The 23,149-nt window shown below is 41.0% G+C and overlaps 1 protein-coding gene across 1 annotated transcript in view; it reads right to left on the reverse strand.

The window, feature by feature from the left end:
* FMN1 (formin 1) overlaps nt 1-23,149 on the reverse strand; it is a 361,845-nt gene that overhangs the window by 257,811 nt on the left and 80,885 nt on the right. The window contains exon 2 of the mRNA XM_030559410.1: nt 10,023-10,207. Within this exon, the coding sequence (XP_030415270.1) occupies nt 10,023-10,207 (185 nt within the window). The remainder of the gene's footprint in view (nt 1-10,022; nt 10,208-23,149) is intronic.

Consider the following 23,149-nt stretch of genomic DNA (forward strand, 5'->3'; position numbering starts at 1 on the left):
TATGATGGATCCCTTCGCACGAGTCTGGCGCATAACTCTTTCAAGCTGCCCTATTCAAACCAAGCTCACTCATCCATATTGTACCAGATTTTTATCCTTGTATTAATATTAAATAGCACTTCCATGTCTGCTGCAAATACTCTCTAATCTAGGAATACTGACTGATCTGCAATAATGTGATGAATACTTTATGTGGCCTGATTATTGAGATAGTCACTGTATGTCTATACTGGGCTGCTGGGTTTTCTGGTACGAATGTATTGGTTTAGTTTAATAGGAGGCTGACGGAAAAACAAGCAGGAAGGCAACACAACAGATCTTGAAAAGTAGCCTCCCAAGAAACACTTGGGGATAAGTACAAAACAATGGCTGAGATATTAACAATGAAGATGTTGCTTCCACGCTCCAGCCCAAAGTTACACTGCTGTTTTGCCAAGGCTGGCAGCTTGGGGATCAAAGGGAAACTAAATGGCTAAAAAGACTCTCTGGAGAGAGGGAGGGCGGAGTTGAGTGAGCAAACAGTTCCTGCAGGAACAGACATGGACACAGAGACAGGTCCTGTGAGAGTATCTGAAGGAGCTGGGGCCCACCCAAGCTTCCAGGGGATGGTAAGTTTTATGGAAGACAGGCTGAACTGTAGGCACCATTTATAGTTTTAAGATCTTCTTCTTTGAAATGCTTTGCAATGCAACATATTGTTTATTTAAGAAGGCTACTTGGTCACTCGGTGCCATTGGAAATAGCTCCTGAGGAGCAGAACTGCAGATACTGACCATAACTTGGGCCTGCTAAAGTAATCACAATTAGTACACTAGGGGACTGCAACCCAAGGCCCAGCCTGAATGAGGAAGAATCATATGATTCCACCCCAAGAAAGGTGAAGGTAGAAAGGCTTGTCACCTGCAAGGGTACAATTAAGGACAGCAGGTGCAGATCAAGGTGCAATTAGCCCAGTAGCAGTGACAGTACTCATTTGCAGTGAAGATAAATAGGTTTTATGATCTATTGTTTATATGTATTCCAAATAAATTGTAGACTTATACAATAAAGCTGTCAGAATTGGAGCAGTGAAAAAAGGGGGTGTGGTAGTGTATTATAGAAGTGGAAATACCTTGTGATGAGCCAGATCCAATCCCTACAGAATCAGCAACTCTACAAGAGGAAGGGACCTAGCAAACAACACTGCTTTACAATTTGCCTTTTTCACTTCCTGAAGCACATTATCAGGAAAACAATCTCCCCATCCCTAAGCCATCCAGACCTCAGCCTGAGGGAAGGAGCCCAACTTTGTATGCACTACTGGGAAAAATATCCCAAGACCCATGTATTCTACAACCAATTCCACACAACCTACAAGCTACTCAGTTTACCCATCCCTGGCCTCACACAAAACTTCCACTATCCATTCAGGTTTCAAAATCAGACAATCACCTCAAACAAGGAGACAATCATTGGTAAAAAAAACAAGCACTCTTATCTATTGAATAAGGTGTTTCTGAGTAAAACATAACTAGTGTATATATTAAAAAAACAGAAAGATGCCATCATGCAGTGAGAAATGAATGGGATTGAGTTGACATACAGGAGTTTTAACACTGAGGGAATCAATCTCCTGCGAAACATCCTTTAGCAGAACTCGCCACTGACCCTGGACTCAAAAGGTTGCACATTTCTCAGTACCCCTCTATACATAGCTACAGTTTCTCTAAGAAGAACAGGCTGCAATTTACAAGCCCCACGCTGGCCTTCCCTGACCTATCTTCAGCTCTCTCATGCTTCAAAAAAAAAAAGCAGCTCTTGAAATCAGTGGTAGCAACTTTCAGAACCAGGAGGAGTCTACATACTAATTATACCACAGAACAAACATTCATAACAACTGAAAGTACTTTTAATAATCCACACCCTTTGTGACCTACATTTAAATCACTGATGGAAGTTACACACCCATAACCCTCTCAGGGACTGAATTCTTGAAGTACATAATGCCTTCCCTGAGGAGAGTCTTAAAACTTCCTCTTGAAGAAAATACACAATAAAAGACAGAAAGAAAATAACCCTTCCCCTCAGGGATTTAAACCAGGGTCCTAGACTTTTTGTCAGAAACAGTTCAGGTGACATTCCCAGATGCTCTCCGTTACCAGAACCACAGATTAATGGGGTGGACATGAATACATAGGCTAGTCTAAAACCATATGGTAACACTATAAAGGAAGTTAAGGAAGAATTTCAGTGTGGCTCCAATGCATGGCGGTTTGGAAGGAGAAGTGTTTGAATCATCTCTTGAAAATGATTAAACAATCAGAGGCCCATTACTTGTTCTACAGAGGGCAAGCCATTGTCAGAGAAGAATGATTTCCACAGCAATTCATTGGAATGCCAATTTGATTTGTTTACCACCAAAATAAAAAAAGGATAATGTTGATTGTGTGTTCCCTTGTGCTTAGGCAAGGGCTCAGCAGTCAGATACAACAAAAAGTTGAATTTCTGCATTCTAGCTTGCTGACAAAAACACCAAGGATTGTGGGGACGACCTGTAGCCTAAGATATCAATTATTCAGGAAGACAGAATGCACATGTTGGTAGACTCAAATAATCCAACACTCAAAACAAAAGTGTTTAAATGGACATAGCAAACTGCATACATAGACCAATTCATTTTCTGCCTTAGTCACCAATTGGAAAAAAATATTGGGTACTCATATGTGAATAGAGATACCATGCCATAACCATATAATTATGATGAGGGATTTCAGTGCTCATAGTCCCAGAATAGATTAAACTGTATTTTTAAAGACTTTTGTTCCCTTTCTCACCTGCTCCTTAGATATCACTGCAGGGCAGAACTAAGGTGTCTTTTCTAAGTATTTCCATTACCTTACCATGCTTAGATTTGTTTTAATTTTAATCTTAACTCTAATTTTCTGGTTTTATAAATGTTTGTTTTTTGAGAAATTTACAATTATATTATAATGGATTTTTACACTAGATTACTTTCAAATTCTAACACATCAGGCCTCTTACACAACTTTCAGAAGAAACTAATGTGGTGCGTATACAGTCTCCACCACAGTGGTACATAAATTTATGAAGGAATTTGGGATCCTTAAAACAATACTGCCCTTAAAGCAGATTGACAAGAATGTTATGGCTAGTGGTTCTGATGAAATCTGTATCCCCATGCTACTACATAGATGGATACAATAATTCTTACTTCTGTTTACCAGTTAGGTCATTAAATTGAAAACTATACAGGTCATTAAACATTTACAGATCACTGATTTCAGCATTATATCTCGAAATAGAAGTTAAGTATTTGGCTCAAATTCCAACTGTGAGATTTAACAAAAGGTATGAAGGAGTCACACAGAGAGTGCTAGATAAACCACATAATGGGATCTGGACAGAGTGCACCATTCCTATGCAGATGATTAGGAACTACAAAAGTAACCCCACCCTGAAAGAACTACCAGCCAAACTGCTCGCACTTGTGTGTCATATCCTTAAAGAGCAGGAATTAAAGTCAAATATGTTACGCAACACAGGGACCAATTTCAGTTTCATTGGGTGTTCTTTAGTTGGGAGGACCAAAATAGCCTCTTGCTGAGTCATTTACTCAGCCATTAACCTGGAACAGAGTTAAGTCATTATGTCCATCCACATACTTTAACAGATATAAATGAATGATTGCTGGGTCAAGAGTCATGGTTTAAAAAAAAGAGAGAGAGAGAGAGAGAGAGAGAGAGACTGAGCTCACAACCCTGGATTCACACAGTATATGATTCCAGGTATATCCCAGATGATGAGAGACATTTCAAGGTTGCAGTAGTGAGGGGACATAGGAACAAAGGAGTATGGGAAATAGATTGATGACACTGAAGATCCACTTGTTAACAGACGTACTGGTGAAAGCTATAAAAGTTAATATTTATTTTTGCTACTTTTCTAGAGCAGTAGCAGACAATTAGAATAGCACCGGTATAATGTAATTTATGTCCTTGTTTGGACTGCTGTTGGACTTAGTGCTTTTAAGGTTTTATCCTCTGTTCAATGACAGCCTGCAGCCCCTCAATTTTTGGAAGTTTGTAAACGTCAAGATAATCTCAGTTTTCATGTTTGATAAAAAAAAAAAGTTGACATTGTAAATAAATGGTTAGAGTTGAAAAGCTTAAAGATTTTTCCTATAATAAACTAAAAGTTATTCTCCTTCCATTCCCTTATGCAGCCACTCAGAGCTAGCCAATCAACAGCTGTAGGTCTTAACTATATAGAATCCCAGGGATTAATTTACAACTCTGTGGGTGTTGATGTTGTTAGGACCACCAGATGGCTGCCTGTACCTGTTGAAGTCCTGGGGGTGGGCAGGCACAAGCCCACCCACATCTGAAGGTCCCTCTCCCAGCCTAAAGGGGAGGAGCTACTGAACCCAAGGATCAAGCAAGTTTTGAGGGACAATTAATGTTGAACAGGAACTGGAGTGCAGGTCACAGGGTCAGAAGCAGGAAGTCTGAGGGGGACACCAAGCAGAGAACCCCAGATAGTGCCCACTGCTCCTCAAAGGTGTCTAGGGAGCCAGGAAATGCACAATGGCTGCCTGTAGCTGAGTCAACACTGTACCTTTACTGAGAGATCGATCTGGCCACAGGGGGAACTCAACAGCATGAGAGGCTAACTGAGTTAAGTCTAGATTACTCCTGCGTACTAATCCTGGCACTGACACTGATTATCTGTGGCTTAGTCAAGTCATTTCATCCTCCTACTTTAATTTCTCCCTTTGTAAAATCAGGATAATACAACCATGTCACACAATGGTGTTGACAAGATTAATTAATGTTTGGGACATGCTAAGTATTATTATGAAAGGGACACAACCTTCGGCAGCAGCCCATCAAGGTAATCCACTGGCAGGCAGACATTTTGTTTACGCTGACCATCTGTGGGCATGGCCCCCCTGCAGCTCCCATTGGCCAGGAATGGCGTACCGTGGCCACTGGGGACCGTGTCTGCAGACAGACAACATAAACAAAATATGTTGCGGACCGCCAGTGGATTACCCTGGTGAGCCACATGTCAAAGGTTGCCAACCCCTGGATTAGAGCAATGGTATGAGGCAGAAGGGACCAGTGGATTGGACACCAGATTGGGACCAAGCAGATTTGGATTCTAGTTGCTCCTCTACTATGTTGCATGACATTCATTTCCTCTCTATGTGCCTTTCTTCCCTCTCCCCCCTTTTGTTGGTCTTGTCTTTTTAGACTGTAAACTCTCCAGGGCAGGGAATTTTTCTTATTCTATCTAGCACTCTATAGCCCTAATCTTAGTTGGAACCTCTAAATGCTCCCACAATACAAATAAATCATAATATAAGAAAAAGTGAGTAAATGAGTTCAACGAGTAAAAGAACAGTAAGAAGGGACTCAAGAAGGATGTGATAACATAGGAGAGAGTAAGATGGAGATTAATATAAGAGAGTGAGAGAAAAGACAATGCTGCTCTTCAAAAAAAACAACCTTGACCAGATAAATTTCAAAAAATAGTGAAGAGGTAAACGGAATCGGTCAGACATGAAAGGAAAAAAAGAAATGGAAAGGGGGAGGAGAAGAGATATTTTTCTAGGTTAGTAAAGTAATAAAATTTGTCCTTTGTTCTATTTTACTTCCTATTGCAGATAGTCTCAGGCTATTTTAAACGCTAAATTATATGAATATTGCTGGTTACTCTGGACTGTATAATTGGATGTAAGGGGGAAAAATAACCCCAAATTTCCTAGAATACACAGCAGCAGACAGAAGGAAATGGAAATATTAGACTTGTGGCTTAATTCAGTAACTGACTTCCCAGCACAAGCACAAACACAAGCACCTTTTCTGCAGTTCAGGAGGCTGGAAGATCACCTTTAGCACCACTTGATATAAGACGAGGCAGTTGTTTGCAGCAGGTAAAAATTACAACACTTACACTTCTCCAGTTCCTGTATTTTATTAATAGAGTGGACAGAAGCCAGAAACTTTTGGGTTTTGAGAGTTTGGGGGTGCAATATATTTTTTCAGGCCTACCCCAAAATACTTAGACCTGCCCTTAGTGTGGATTGAGAGAATAGCTTTTTTAGCCCCTAGGTTTTTTTTAAAAAAGATCATAATAGATATACAGGAGTTTTCCATAGACAAGAGAGTTGGGTCAGACATAATTTATTACTTTGAGGATGACATAATTTATCAATTAAATGTATATAGGGGTTTAGCTAGAGTCTCACCATATGAAAAACTGTTAGTTGCTCAAAGAGAATGATTTTTAACGCAGGATTTATTGGCCTCTCTTGTAGTAAAAATGTATAGACATGCAAGCATAAAATGAGCAAAAAGCAAAGAACAGATGACTGGTATCATCTCTCGTGGCTTATGTCAGTAGAACCCATAAGTATTAAAGTCACAAAGCTCTAGCACTTGGTGCCAACACCAGAGAACCAAGATGCATTTGCTGTACAGTCTTCATGTTTTCCCTTTTTTAGGTCTATCTCACTCTTTCTAAACTACCTTGTTGTTTTGCCCTCATTGCAGTCATCTTTTTCATTAGAACTGTCCTTCACTTGTAACTGCTCCCCCTCTGTAATATCAACTGACAGTTTAAAAAAAAATCTTAAAAATAAGCAAACATAGTTCTGTGCATGTCACCGTATTCAAGAAGTGCTTACTTGTGAACACAATAGCTATTAACATTTATCTTTCACTTAAAAGAGGAAAAACAAACACATATAACAGGGGCAGTAAAGTTTCTGAATGTTTTTTTCTTCAGATGTCAATACATAGCTAACCAGCAGTCTGATTAACCCTTACATTTGTATAAGGGATGCATTAAAAAAGGCAATTAATTACTGGAACAATATATAATGCATAAGGTGCTTACCATGCCAAGAATAATTAGGTTTATACAAAGGATTTTAGGGCTGTGAGTGACCTCAGGTCCCACTGATTAGTGAGCTATACTTATGAGTCATTGTACAAGTGCTAATGTTTCAGAAAGTGAAATAGCCGCCAGGAGGACAACCACTTTAGGTTTGATTCTGACCAACAGGGAACAATTGGTAGCAAACCTGGTGAAAGGTGGAAGACAATTTGGGTACAAGTGATCATGATATGATGACTTTATGATTCTGAGGAAAGGAAGGGGCGAAAGCAGCAGAATAAGGGCAATGGGCTTCAAAAAAGAAGATTAACTCAGAACTGGTAGGTAGGGTCCCATGGGAAGAAAATCTTATTTCCTTCTTTGACAGGGTTACTGGAGTACTGGACGGGGAAGCAGTAGACGTGATATATCTTGATTTTAATAAGGATTTTGTTACAGTCCCACATGACATTCTCATAAGCAAAGAAATGTGGTCTAGATGAAATTACTATAAGATGGGTATCCAAACTGGTTGAAAGACCATATCTAAAGGATAGATATCAGTGGGTTGCTGTTCAACTGGGAGGGCATATCTAATGCAGGCTCACAGAGGTTAGTCAATATTCTGTTCAATATTTTCATTAATGACATGGATAACATATTTGAAGACTGCTATCATGTCCCCCCATAAACTTCTTTTCTCAAGACTAAACCATGGATAATCCAGAAAGAGGTTGCAAGCACTTTCAAGGACAGGATTAGAATTCAAAATGACCTTGACAAATTGGAAAATTGTTCTGAATTCAACAAGATGAAATTCAATAAAGTTAAATGCAAAGTACTTCATTTAGGAAGGAAAAATAAAATGCACAACTGCAAAATGGACACTAGCTGGGTAGGTAGTAGTACTGCTGAATAGGATTTGGGGGTTATAGTGGGTCACAAATTGAATATGTCAACAATGTGATGCAGCTTAAAAAAAAAAGGAAATATTATTCTGAGTGTTGACAGGAGTGCTGTATGTATAACATGGGAGGTAATTGTCCTGCTCTACTCAGTACTGTTGAGGCCTCAGTTGGAGTACTTTGTCCAGTTCTGGGAGCCACACTTTAGGAAAGATGTGGACATATTGGAGGGAGTCCAAAGGAGAGCAACAAAAGTGAGAAAGGGTTAGAAAGCCAGACTTATGATGAAATTTTTTAATACTAGGAATGTTTAGTCTTGAGAAAAGAAGTTTGAGAGGAGACATGATAGCAGTCCTCAAATATGTTAAATATATTGAGGACTGTGATTAATTGTTCTCCACGTACACTGAAGGAAGGGCAAGAAGTAATGGGCTTTATCTACAGCATGGGAGATGTAGGTTAATTATTAGGAAACCTTTCTAATTATAAGGATAGTTAAGAACTCCAGGCTTTCAAAAGAGGTTGTGGAATACCCAACTCTAGAGGTTTTTATAAACAGGTTGGACAAACACCTGCCTGGGATGTTTTAGGTTTATTGGTCCTGACTCCGCACAGGGGACTGGACATGATGGCTGCTCGAGATCTGTTTCAGCCCTACATTTCCATGATTCTATACTTTATAGACTTAAAAAAAAAATACCAAACACTATGGAATTGAGTCCCTACAAAGAGAAGCATAATGGAAATAACATCAATGCCCTCTTAGAGGCATAAATAATGCATTGAGAAGTATTTCTCATCAGTAAGGTACAAGTTGGCACCTTGATTTAAGTGTCTTTTTACTCTGAGATATGACACTGAATAAATGACAGGGTGAGGTTCCATGTTTAATCATTTTCAGTATTTTCTAAATCAGACACAATTACTCAAGTCACAAGTTTGTGTAACTGAAAACCCTGCAAACTCAAACTGTGATCTGAAGGTACAGATGAGATCTTCTGATTCATCAAAACAAATAAAGATTTTGCATTTGAATTAAGATTAATCCATTTTGCTTTTGATACTCAAGACAGAGCAGAATCCATCTCACTTTCCATAGCTACTTTGCCTGCTCAGGATTAAAAGAATTTTAAAAACCCATATTTATTCAGTAACTTAAGCATGTAAGACTTGCAGTGCACACAGGGACTGGATCTGCAGTGCAAAAAAGGTGCTGTTTTGACATGTTCACTATGGTGACCATCACCACACTTTAGGGGATAAGCACTTAGATTGAGAGTCTTTTGGAAGTAGTTGCATGATCACTTCTTTTTTCCTTGACAGCAACAGAGCAAAATTAAACCTTTATAGAGTGGTTAACTAGCTCTCTAAAGAGAGAAATTTATTTGTTTGTTTTTTAACAAAAAAGACTATGCAAGATTAAGAAAAGATGGAAATAAACTATTAATGTCAGATCTCCCATATTAATTCAAATAATTGTGGTCAATTAATTTTAATTTGAAACATCCCCTACTGTATATAAAGGGTTTATATGCACGTGCAATTTTTGAAACATGGATTGACTTATTCCTGTTGCGGCATCCATTTGCAGCAGTAGAAGCAGACAAAGACCAAAACTAATCCATTCCATCCCAATTGTTTTTCATTACAACAAATTCTCTAAAGAATATTCCAAAAATGCTAGTGAGGTGTAATTTACATATGCACTATCATGATAGCACATCAACAGTCAAAACAGTTATTTTAACAAATAAGGTAAGGGTGACATGGACAAGAAGCTACATTTAAAAATAGCTCAAAGGTAAAATACCAGATGAGCTCAAGTTCAGTGATATAGTAGTCTGAATTATTATAAGTCAATTCTATTATCTCTGCCAATAGATGTCGCTGTTACACATCGTTTTGTTTCAAGCATTACCACGTACTGAATCAGTAATGAACAGCTGCTAGAAAAGGTTTAACAAAAAATTACCATAATTTTGTTATACATTTCAACCTAGCAAATGTGCATGCTCTCTCCCTGTCTTCCCCTCATCCCTTGGATGTAACTACAATTTTTGCACTTCCTGAAAACTCAATGGATTTGCAGCTAACTGGAAGTCTATACTCCAGCCTAAAATAAGAAGCTTGTTTTAGATAATTTGGAACCTATTTGTAAGAGAAAACTAATGTGCTCAATAAATCCCTGTTGGTCAAAACCCAGTATGCACCTACCCTGTCTATCAGAGAACTACTTACATTCAGGTCCAGTCTCAGGTGTAATATATTTCTGTCGACACTTTCTCCCTCATTATAATCTGCAAATGGCACAGATTGTCCCAACCTGCAACCCAAAACCCAGACATCTTCATCTCTGTTTGTGACATCTATATTAGTTGGTTGTTCAGTGAAGTCATCCTTCAAAGCAGTCTCTGCTGGAATACCTACAAGATTTTAACAAAAAGAAAAGAATTGTCCACATCAACAAGAACTCTACACTCTTCCTAAATCAGCATAATGTAGACATGTATACATTTCCATTTATTTTTTGAAAAAAACAATAGCATTAGTTGTGATACACATTTTATTTTCTCACAAATGCTGTATCTGTAATGTAGTTACCGACATTCCTTGGGACTGATCCAGACAAAAACTGACTTCCCAATAATGGTCCCCCACTGTGGAAGATGCTTGAGTTCACAGCTCACCTGCCAAGATTGTTTTCCCTCTCCTACCTCCTGCAGACTCACTATGCATCCTGATCAGAGGGGACCATGGCACTTAGTAGTGAGATAAAGAAATTCCATTGAGTACACTTAGGGACCCTCCCAAACCCCTATGGCACTTAGGCAAAGATAACTTTGTCTAATGTTGTATCAACACACATTAGTCCTTAAACCCAAAATGGCTTTAAAAGTATAAATAGATGGTTCTTAATCCACAGTGATATGTTCCATAGCAAAGGCAGTATTCTTTTTCTGTTAGCTTATTGCGATTTTCTATGTACAATGGTTCCTATTCCCATCCTTCAAACGGCAAAAGCAATAAATCTAATAAAGTGAGTGAATCCTTCAAAGCGTGAACATTTTGAATGATGTATAGAGACACACAGTCTGCCTTTTCTTGTAACTTTACCATAGGTGTGCATGCACACGCATACACGGCACAACAATCTCCATAAATATTCGGATGGAAATATGCACGCTAAACAAACTTTGTTAACCGTTTGCTGCTATACGTCATCATTTTGCAGATGGCTTGTGACTGTACATGTAATTGTACACTTTGAATTTAATTTTTTACATCTTTTTAACATGAAACACTGAGGCTGACATTTTCAAACTTGGCACTTAAATAAATATTTTGATTGTCAGAGCTACTAAGTTTTCAGTAACTTCAGGACAGCACCGGAGCAATAAACAAATCTATATAAAATTCATTTAAGTCAGAGTATGATGATAATTCAAATAATTGATGCAACATATAATTAAACGGCAAGCAAGCATCAGTGTGGTGGCCAGCGAGAAGGTTATGACATTTTCAAAAAAGGTGAATGTCTAATCCAATGAAGAGGTTTTATCCTAAGATATTGCAGCTTGGTGCCATTAAGTGTAATGTGATTGAATTAAATTTTCTTGCCAAGAAAGCTAATGCTTAGCCTACAGTGTACACAATTTCTGGCCTTCATGTCCAAAGCCAGTCTAATTTTATTAAAATCATCACCATATGTTGCAGATATTAAGTTATCCAACTTTAGGTTTGTTTAAAAAATAAGGCATTTATAAATTAGATATAAAATTTGTTCCTGGCATAAATTTGGCCTACCATGCTGTGATGGGTTGCCCCCCACCTGCACCCCAGTGTGCCACTTGATACACTGGGGTATCACTGAGCCACAAGCCAGAGATCCCTCAGCCTATCCTGCTGAGCCAGGCCCTCAAGCCTCCTCTAGCACACACCCAATTGCAGAAAGACAAACACTGAAATCAGCTCTGCGTGGGAAGACTCAGCTCAGGAATTTCCCAGCACTCAAGTGCACACCCCCTCCGGAGCGTAAACCCAAAATTGTATTGTCTTGCACTACACAGAAATCTGTACAGTGTAAGCTCATGAAAATCGCCCCCTCCCTCAATGTGGAGGAAAATATTCACAGCTTTTTGCCCCCCAGTTATGAATTGCACAAACTGGTTTAAAGAAAACAAAACAAGTTTATTAACTACAAAGGACAGATTTTAAGTAATTATAAGAGATAGCAAACAGATCAACGTAGATTCCTGAGCAAATAAAGCAAACACACAAATTACGTTTAATACATTAAAGAAACTGGTTACAAGTAGTAATTTCTCACTCTAGACTTTGTTTTAGGCATTCCTTTCACAGGCCAGACACCTTTTTCAGCCCAGGCTCAGCTCTTCACCCCTCCCCACACCCCTAGTCCTTATTTCTTAGATGTTCTCCACAGTCATCCTGGGTGGGGATTCAATGAAGGAGCCCTGATTAACTCACTTTCCCACCTTAAATAGGATTTACATATGACGGGAATCCTTTGTTTCCCAGTTTGATCTCTGCCCCCTACTAGTGGAAAAATACTAGGAGGCCAAGATGGGATCCACTACCAGATGACATGATCACATGATCCTGCAGTGTCAAAGCGGCATCCCAGGAAGTTTCTCAGGAAGGTGGAGATTAATATTTCCAAAATCCCATTGTTCTCTCTAATGGTTCATTAACTAACCAGCCAGACTGATTGCATTTAATTTGGTGGGTGTTCCCCAGGTGCAGACACTTTTGTAATTGATACATATTTAATATTCCTAATTTCAGATGCAGAAATTATACATGCTTACAATTAGGATTATCACATTCAGCAAATCATAATCTTTCCAATGATATCTCACATGACCCATCTTGCATAACTCACGTTTTAGTTATGCTATATTCATCTCATAAGCATATTTCCATGAAGAATATGGGGTGTAGTGTCACACATGCCTCAGCAAATAATTTCACATACGGAACCTAACTGCATGGCACATGGAGCCAAGGATTACGGTTTATCCTAATGGCCAGAAAAATCTTCAATGTTGTCCAAGGTAAAAGATTTACAACAAGGTTGTGGACTTACACATCCAAAATCTGCTTATTTAAGTGCATACATATAGATTTATCTGATACAGGCTCCAATAAGTCAACCCACTTCATAGATGGCCATTAAATTTTGATTGGTTCCAGAGAAACCAATTTGGCAACAGTAAAATCCAAACATTTTAACATTTCTAATTTTATTCTCCATCTACTGCCTTCCTTCTTATATGAACATTAAAATACTGCATTAAGATGCTGAGGATTTAACTACAGTCACAAAGAAAGTGCACTGTCTGGTTCCTTCTACAAACACAGCTAACAATAATAAAGTCCACACCTTTGATGATCGATAAGAGTGTGATTTAACAGAGACCTCTTCACAGCCAGGAACCATTTAGGGAATAGCAGCCGTTGTCTAGGCTTTCTAGTCTATAGTTTAAAAAAAGACCCCATCAAGCTTCAAAGTTAGCTGCAGCTTGAATATGTAAAATAAATCATACTTCAAAGAGAAGTGAAAGAGAATCTACCTTTCCTAAATGGGTGCAAGCTAGTGTCTAAAAACTGTAAAACCTCAAACCGTGTAACCACTACGTCGAGAGAGAACATTTTTAACTCAGATGGCTAAATTTAGGCACCTAAATCCATATTTACATACCTAAGTAAGTGGCCTGATTTTCAGAGGTCATGCACACTTTTAACTAATAATGAAGTCAGTTTGAACTTGGGAACTGTGAACATTCCATATCTCTGAAAACCAGGCCACTTATTTAGATTATAAAAGTATGTATTAATTGCCTAATTTTAAGCGTTCATTTTTGAATATTTTGGCCTTACAGATTAAGAGGAAACTGTTCTTAATGCCCCATTTCTATTTGTACCTATTGCAGAACCTTTGGAGAGCTATGCACTGAAAGCAATGTATCATATATAGGTTAATACACAGGTACAAGTAAGGCCTGGTTTACACTACAGAGTTAGATCTGTCGCAGCCCTAAAGCCTATGCTCAAACATGGCGTCTGTTTGGCCAATTGTCGGTCAAAAGGTCACATTGCTACTGTGTGCAACACCACAGTGCGGTGTGCAACATTATAGTGCCGTGTGCATTTTCCAGCTCTTTTTACCTGGTTACCTAGGGGTCAGGCTAGTGCCTTGTGCAAAAATACTAGCGTGCTGTGTGCATAAGGGTAGCGTGCCATGTGCAGATCCTGTTTACGTGGGGGGCTCCAGTTCAGAACCTGGAAGACGAAGGAGCTAGGGACCAATCAGATGCTGACACGAGTAAGAGAGCTTTTGAATAAAACCATGTCTTGCGCCAAGATCTGGAGGAGTATCTGCATGTTAGCTGAGAGACCTGGATCCTCCTTCCAGATAGAAGGGTCTCCTGCGTGTTTTGCCGGCTCGTGTTGTGACGTGTCCCGTCAATTCGTCATGCCCTTGGTATCTGTACTGCTGGTCAGCTGCGCCTGGAGTGTGGTATTTGCATTCTAATGTGAATATTCTGTTTGCTTAGCCTCTTCTCTTTTTCCCTCCCTTGGTTGGTACAGAACTGTATATATATTGTTGTTATTTGGTGTAAAGTTATGTATACAGTATATGAAAGTTAAATTGTTGTATTAACTACTATTGTGGATAATTGTTGTATTTTATAGTATTTAGTTAATGTGCGCACAGTTTATTTAGTTTTTGTGTATCTGTTCTGGATTTTAGTAAGTAGTTAATTATAGACTGCTTGATTTCTTGTTGTTGGATGTAAATAGGTTTCAAGTTGTGTGTAGATTCTTGTTCTAATAGTATTGCTAGTTGGTAAAAGCGCTCCTCCCCAGCCCAATTAATAAATGGCCACTTGGTTTGAACTTTCAATCTGTCACGTTTTGATTTTCCTCACTCGATCAAAAACTTACTCGAATCTTCATTGGTCTCGGACAAGGTTGATGTAAGGCAGCTTACCGATGTAAGTGCCCTACTACATCAACATAATAACTCAAATTCCATGAGAGGTATAGAGATTATGTTGGTGCAGTTAGGGCTATGCAGTGTCCCTGTAGACACTGCAGGTTACTTACATCATCTGTTGGCTTTCATTCTTGTCAATTTCACGGCTCCAGCCATGAAATTGACAAGAAAGCCGCTCCCAGCCAGACTCTCAGCAGGGAACAGGGAGATGAGCAGGGCCACCCAGAGGATTCAGGGGGCCTGGGGCAAAACAATTTCAAGGACCCCTTCCATAAAAAAAATGGCAATACTATACAATACTATAGTCTTGTGGGGGCCCCTGTGGGGCCCGGGGCAAATGGCCTCACTTGCTCCCCCCCCCCATGGGTGGCCCTGGAAAAAATAAACCTTCCGCATCTCGGCACAAACCCAGTTTTGAGAAAACTTCTTTACAAGGTATCACTGGTTCTCAGCATCAGCTAGTGCTAAAAGGAACTAAAGCTCATTAAAAGAGTTGGACAAATATTTTCCGTCAAAACTTTCTTTGGATCGAAAACTAGGAGTTTTTAAAAAGCAGAAAAAAATCACGGACAATGTCTGCTTTCCTTCAAAATTTGTTGTGTTTTTTTTTAATTGAAAAGATGAAATTAGTCTGCCAAAACCTGAATATGGTTTGGGGTTTCAGAAGTGTGTGGCCAAATATTTGCTGCTTGCTGTGTTTGATCATTTAAAGAAACAATACAAAATTCTGCTTAAAAAAAATCCAAAACTTTTGAACCACCTCAGTCTGTGATCAAATGTCTGAGCCCATCCAGGCAGAGATTTTTCCAGGTTTCTGATACTCTGCTGGCTTCCTTGACTCATTTCTGTCTCTATAACTTTGGGTTCATTTAGCTTAGAACATAAGAACGGCTGTACTGGATCAAACCAAAGGTCCATCCAGCCCAGTATCCTGTCTACCGACAATGGCCAATGCCAAGCACCCCAGAGGGAGAGAACCTAACAGGCAATGATCAAACGATCTCCTTCCTGCCATCCATCTCCACTCTCTGACAAACAGAGGCTAGGGACACCATTCCTTACCCATCCTGGCTAATAGCCATTAATGAACTTAACCTCCACACATTTATCTGTTTCCTAGAGACTGGCTCCATGGGGTCCCTCACAAACTGGAGATGGTTACTGTGGGTTTGTCTTTAGTATAGCTTATGTACATACTCCACAAACTGCGCTTTTGAGCTTGTTCCAAAATCTGGGATGAGCCTATGTTGTAAAAACTGAAATGCTCAAAATAGCACATGCATGTGAATGGACACAGGGTGCTAAAATTAAATTAACCCGGGGTTCTCAAACTGGGGGTCGTGAGCTGTCAAACACCTCAAACCCTGCTTTGCCTCCAGCATTTATAATAGTGTTAAATATATAAAAAAGTGTTTTCAGTTTATAAGGCAGGGGGTCGCACTCAGAGTTTTGCTATGTGAAAGGGGTCACCAGTACAAAAGTTTGAGAACCACTGAATTAACCCCTTGGAAGCCTCAGGGAATGCACGGGAGGGGGGTCTCCTTTGGTAGGTTTGGGAAGGATATTGCTCTTCTCATGTGATCCCTCCCCCAGTGGCTAATTTTAAATGAAGCTACTCTCCCCCGACATGAATCTCCCTATGGCACTGAAATTAAATATAGACTATAATTTGGCATTTGAGAAGTGAAAGGGATGGTAGCCCTAATGGAAAAGCTAACAGCTTGGCTCTTCTGCAAGCCTCGAACTGCTGAATGAGCTTTCGGGTAGGGAAGGCTGTGCCTCCCAAACAGCCTGGCCCTGCTCTCTATCCAACCTTCACCCACTTCCTGCCCCCCAACTACCTGCCCCCCTCAGAATCCTCAACCCATCCTGCTCCTTGCCTCCTCACCATCCTTAGAGACCCCACCACCACCATCACCTCGGGACCCCACTCCTGTTCCCTGTCCCCTGACTGCCCCAACCCCTATCCACCCCCTGCTGAGTCCTGACAGACCCCCTGGAACATCCACAATCCAACCCCCCCATTCCCTGTCCCCGATTGCCCCCCCCCAGCCTCTGCCCCCTCCCTGTCCCCTGACTGTCCCTGGGACTCCTTGCCCCTTAGCCAACCCCCCTGGCCCCAGCCCCTTACCCCCAGCTCCCCCCTCACCCAGGGCCTCAGCGCATCCAGGACCTTCCCTGGATAGAGGCAGCTTGTCTCTGGCGAGGCCCCTGAGCTCCGCCCTGCTCAGAGCCGCGTGGTAAGGGGGTGGGGCTGTGAGCTCCAGTGGGACCTGAGCTTCCGCCACTTGGGGTAGAGCTCACAGCGCCACCCCCTTACCACGCGGCTCTGAGCAGAGCGGGGCGGACCTCAGGGGCCCCACTGGAGCCACGCTAAAGCTGTCCGGGACGCTGCTGGATGCGCTGAGGCTCAGAGAGGGGCAGAGGTGGGGTCAGGCCAGGCCGGGCCGGACCAGCGAGGGAGCCTCGGCCATTCTCGTGGGGGCCCCTGCAGAGCCTGGGGCCTGGGGCAAATTGCCTCACTTGCACCTCCCCGGGCGGCCCTGGAGATGAGAGCCTTGGGGACTGCTGTGCTCCTGACAGGGAGTGGGGAGCTGAAAGCGAGAGTGGGGGGAGCCAGGTTCCTAGTGGGGAGCTGTGCAGAGTTGAGAGTCTGGGCTCTCAGCCCCCGCCCCCCATTGCCCCTCTTAAGTCAGTGGAAGCGCTCCTGGTGAGGAAACACAACACCGACAGAAGGAGAGTAGTGTGGACATGAACCACTGCAGTAATTACTGCAGTGGCTGTAAGTCAACTTAACACAGGTCGTCTTAAGTTTGTAGTATAGACATGCCCTAAGTGTACTGAGGATGGAGTTCCACAATTGAGTTTCCTTGTTTTACGAGTTATTTAAAACTATCACAGTTACTAACTTTATTTTTTTACTTTTTAAAAAAAAAGTATGTTTTAAAAATATTTAGACTTCAGTTCTCAAAGCATTACATGAATATTAAACAATATCCTTCTACATTTTTAGATGGGAATTCGAATGTTCAGGATACACTAGATATAAAATGAAAAACGAATATCATAGTATTTTGTTGTAATGTAGCGGCTCATGTTCAGAATGTAAAAATACCTGTACCAAATAAAACTGATCCTATTCTACTTTTCCTTTTGCATTACACACATTTAGATTAAATATGCATACTACCTGAGTCCATACATAAAAGAACAACCAACTACAGTTATTCACGTGAATAGACTTTGAAATTAAGTCTCATGAACAGGCCAGACCAAATGGAGTATTCTAAAATGTAGTTATAGTCAGACACAAACACACATCATATTAGTAGCATGTGGTTTTGATTGATTAATGAGCCCTGCTCACTATCACAACTAATACTCAAAACAAGACTCTTATTAGCCAAAGATAGCAATTCTAATTAGATTACCAATGGTAGTGTACTTAACTCACCTAAACTGAAAGTCTTTCTGCATATCTTACCCAATTGTGTTAAGACATTCAGGTTCTAGACAGCACTATTACAGGAGCAGATTGTAACCTGGATTTGCTGGTATTAAAACCAAATATATATGCTGAGTTAAGGTGTCTTAGATATCTTCAATGTATCTTAGATGATAATTCTGTGTTTATATATTTAATAAAGCACTTTTCTCACATGGTAGCCCAATACCCAATACGTACGATGAAAACAATGATGTTGATATACTTTTCACTCTGATATTTTAAAAACTACAGATAAGAAATGTGAATATTTAATCTTATGTAGTCATTTATTTTTACCAAATGCATACATAAGTTTTCAGAGCTGTAACATAATTCTTTTTCACTGAATAATTAGTAATTAGATAGCAAAACCCTGCAGTAGTTTCAACCAAATAAAGTTATTCAGAGCCAGACCTAATGTAAACATTGACAATTAGAAAAATTATTAGCATATTTTAAATACAAGCATTTTGCATTTTCAAGTCTGTTGACTTATGCACTCTTGAGATGGAAATAAAATAATTTTTAAAATTGTAAAGTTAAGTGCTTGAGACACAAAAGGAGCGAACAGATACAAAACACCAACTTGAGAATGAAAATTTTCCATCATCCTGAGTGAAAGAACTGGAATGATTGGACTTATTTTTATGAATCTGCATGTAATATCAGAGGTTAGTTTAAATCAGATTGTGTCAAATAATGTTGTATTAAGCAGAGAACACATAGATTTTGATTTCAAGTTGGAAGTTGCTTATAAGAGCTACCTGAAGTTAATTAACATTGTCTAGATAAGATTTGCAAATAACATTGCCATCCTTTATATAGTATATGCTAAAGACAAATGCTTTTTCCTACAAAATATTATTAATAAACAATATACAAATTACATCTCTTATGTTTCATAACAATGTAACTGTTACTGTACTGTATAATGCAAACGAGGAAAGAAGAGTGTACTGTTCTCAGCTCACATGCTGCATAGGTATTCAAACTTGCGGAAGCCAATCATGGACAAAGGCAGATGCCTTTCCAGGCTCAAAGTCATAGTACTTAACATTAAAAGCAAACAATGTGTTAGCTCTGATCCAGTTCAAATGTAATCTTGACAAGCTCTAAAATAACATCAGTATTTCTGAAAGATCTCATACTTCTCATACAATCATAGAAGATTAGGGTTGGAAGAGACTCATAGACTCTAGGACTGGAAGGGACCTCGAGAGGTCATCGAGTCCAGTCCCCTGCCCTCATGGCAGGACCAAATACTGTCTAGAGCATCCCTAACAGACATTTATCTAACCTACTCTTAAATATCTCCAGAGATGGAGATTCCACAACCTCCCTAGGCAATTTATTCCAGTGTTTAACTACCCTGACAGTTAGGAACTTTTTCCTAATGTCCAACCTAAATCTCCCTTGCTGCAGTTTAAGCCCATTGCTTCTTGTTCTATCATTGGAGGCTAAGGTGAACAAGTTTTCTCCCTCCTCCTGATGACACCCTTTTAGATACCTGAAAACTGCTATCAGGTCCCCTCTCAGTCTTCTCTTTTCCAAACTAAACAAACCCAATTCCTTCAGCCTTCCTTCATAGGTCATGTTCTCAAGACCTTTAATCATTCTTGTTGCTCTCTCTGGACCCTCTCCAATTTCTCCACATCTTTCTTGAAATGTGGTGCCCAGAACTGGACACAATACTCCAGTTGAGGCCTAACCAGCGCAGAGTAAAGTGGAAGAATGACTTCTCGTGTCTTGTTTACAACACACCTGTTAATGCATCCCAGAATCACGTTTGCTTTTTTTGCAACAGTATCACACTGTTGACTCATATTAAGCTTGTGGTCTACTATGACCCCTAGATCTCTTTCTGCCATACTCCTTCCTAGACAATCTCTTCCCATTCTGTATGTGTGAAACTGATTGTTCCTTCCTAGGTGGAGCACTTTGCATTTATCTTTATTGAACTTCATCCTGTTTACCTCAGACCATTTCTCCAATTTGTCCAGATCATTTTGAATTTTGACCCTGTCCTCCAAAGCAGTTGCAATCCCTCCCAGTTTGGTATCGTCCGCAAACTTAATAAGCGTACTTTCTATGCCAACATCTAAATCGTTGATGAAGATATTGAACAGAACCGGTCCCAAAACAGACCCCTGCGGAACCCCACTTGTTATACCTTTCCAGCAGGATTGAGAGCCATTAACAACTACTCTCTGAGTACGGTTATCCAGCCAGTTATGCACCCACCTTATAGTAGCCCCATCTAAATTGTACTTTCCTAGTTTATCTATAAGAATATCATGCGAGACTGTATCAAATGCCTTACTAAAGTCTAGGTATATCACATCCACCGCGTCTCCCTTATCCACAAGGCTCGTTATCCTATCAAAGAACGCTATCAGATTAGTTTGACACGATTTGTTTGTGGCTATTCCCTATCACCTTACCACCTTCCAAGTGTTTGCAGATGATTTCTTTGATTACCTGCTCCATTATCTTCCCTGGCACAGAAGTTAAACTAACTGGTCTGTAGTTTCCTGGGTTGTTTTTATTTTCCTTTTTATAGATGGGCACTATATTTGCCCCCTTCCAGTCTTCTGGAATCTCCCCCGTCTCCCATGATTTCCCAAAGATAATAGCTAGAGGCTCAGATACCTCTTCTATTAACTCCTTGAGTATTCTAGGATGCATTTCATCAGGCCCTGGTGACTTGCAGGCATCTAACTTTTCTAAGTGATTTTTTACTTGCTCTTTTTTTATTTTCTCTTCTAAACCTACCCTCTTCCCGTAAGCATTCACTATACTAGACATTCCTTCAGACTTCTCAGTGAAGACTGAAACAAAGAAGTCATTAAGCATCTCTGCCATTTCCAAGTCTCCCGTTACTGTTTCCCCCTCCTCATTGAGCAGTGGGCCTACCCTGTCCTTAGTCTGTTCTATCAAAGCTCCGTTACAGAAGTCGAAATGCCAAAGCGTTTGAAAAAAAAATCTCCAGGCTACACAGTGCTGCGTGACAAGCGTAACGGGAAGCCAGAGACTCAAATGGACACTCATGGAGGGAGGGAGGGAGGGGGTACTGAGGACTCCAGCTATCCCACAGTCCCCAGCAGTCTCCAAAAAGTATTTGCATTCTTGGCTGAGTTCCCAATGACTGTAGGTTCAAACACATTGTCCGGCGTGGTTCAGGGAATAGATTGTCAATTTACTTTCCCCCCCCCACGTGAAAGAAAAGGGAAAGAAATCGTTTCTTGACTTCTTTCAATGTCACCCTATGTCTACTGAATGCTGCTGGTAAACACGATGCTGCAGCAGTGAAGAGCAGTATCCACTCCTCTCCCCTGCCCGGTGGCAGACAGTGCAGTAGGACTGGTAGCCGTCCTTGTTATCAACCCGTGAGTGCTCCTGGCTGGCTTCAGGTGAGGCTGGCTGGGGGCGCCTGGGTGAAAATAGGAATGATTCTCAGTCATTCCCAGTAGATGGTACAGAACGGCTGGTAACCGTCCTCATCATAGCAACTGGGGGCTGAGCTCCATCAGCCCCCTCCCTTTCCTGTGTAAAGAAAAGATTCTGTACTGCCTGGACTGTCATAGCAGCGGCATGCTGGGCTCCTCTCCCTCGCACCGCTTAATGTCCTGCCTGGACTGTCATAGCACCGAGAGGCTGCCTCCCCCTCATTCTATCTCACCAACAAGTCATTGTTTCTTATTCCTGCATTCTTTATAACTTCATGACACAAATGGGGGGGACACTGCCACGGTAGCCCAGGAAGGCTGGGGGAGGAGGGAAGCAACGAGTGGGGTTGTTGCAGAGGCACCCCCCATGAATCGCATGTAGCTCATCATTTCTGCGGGATCTGACACGGAGCAGCTGTGCTCTCTGATACACTGGTTCTCTAGTACACTTGCCCCATATTCTAGGCAGGACTGACTCTATTTTTAGAAACCATAAAGGAGGGATTGACTTGGGGAGTCATTCCCAGTTTTGCCTTTGTGCCCCCGGCCAATCTCAGCCAGGAGCACCCATGACAGCAGCAGACAGCACAGAAGGACAGATAACCGTCATCTCATTGCCAATTTACACCGGCAGCACATGGTACAGAATGACTGATAACCGTCTCTGCTATCATGCAAAAGCAAATGAATGCTGCTGTGTAGCACTGGAGTATCGCCTCTGTCCGCGGCATCCAGTACACATACGGTAACTGTAAAAAAAAAAAAAAAGCTGAACGGGCTCCATGGTTGCCGTGCTATGGCGTCTGCCAGGGCAATCCAGGGAAAAAGGGCGTGAAATGATTGCCTGCCGTTGCTTTCCCGGAGGAAGGAATGACTGATGACATTTACCCAGAACCACCCGCAACAATGATTTTTGCCCCATCAGCCACTGAGCTCTCAACCCAGAATTCTAAGGGCCGGGGGAGACTGCGGGAACTATGGGATAGCTACGGAATAGCTACCTACAGTGCAATGCTCCGGAAATCGATGCTAGCCTCGGACCATGGACGCACACCGCCGAATTAATGTGCTTAGTGTGGCCGCGTGCACTCGACTTTATACAATCTGTTTTATAAAACCGGTTTATGTAAAATCGGAATAATCCCGTAGTGTAGACATACCCTGAGTTACTACAGAGAATTCTTTCCTAGGTGTCTGGCTGGTAAGTCTTGCCCACATGCTCAGGGTTTAGCTGATCGCCATATTTGGGGTCGGGAAGGAATTTTCCTCCAGGGCAGATTGGCAGAAGCCCTGGGGGGGTTCATCTTCCTCTGCAGCATGGGGCATGGGTCACTTGCTGGAAGGTTCTCTGCACCTTGAAGTCTTTAAACCATGATTTGAGGACTTCAATGGCTCAGACACAAGTTTTATACAG

Source organism: Gopherus evgoodei, chromosome 4 (genome assembly GCF_007399415.2).
Source record: "Gopherus evgoodei ecotype Sinaloan lineage chromosome 4, rGopEvg1_v1.p, whole genome shotgun sequence".
Lineage (NCBI taxonomy): Eukaryota > Metazoa > Chordata > Testudines > Testudinidae > Gopherus > Gopherus evgoodei.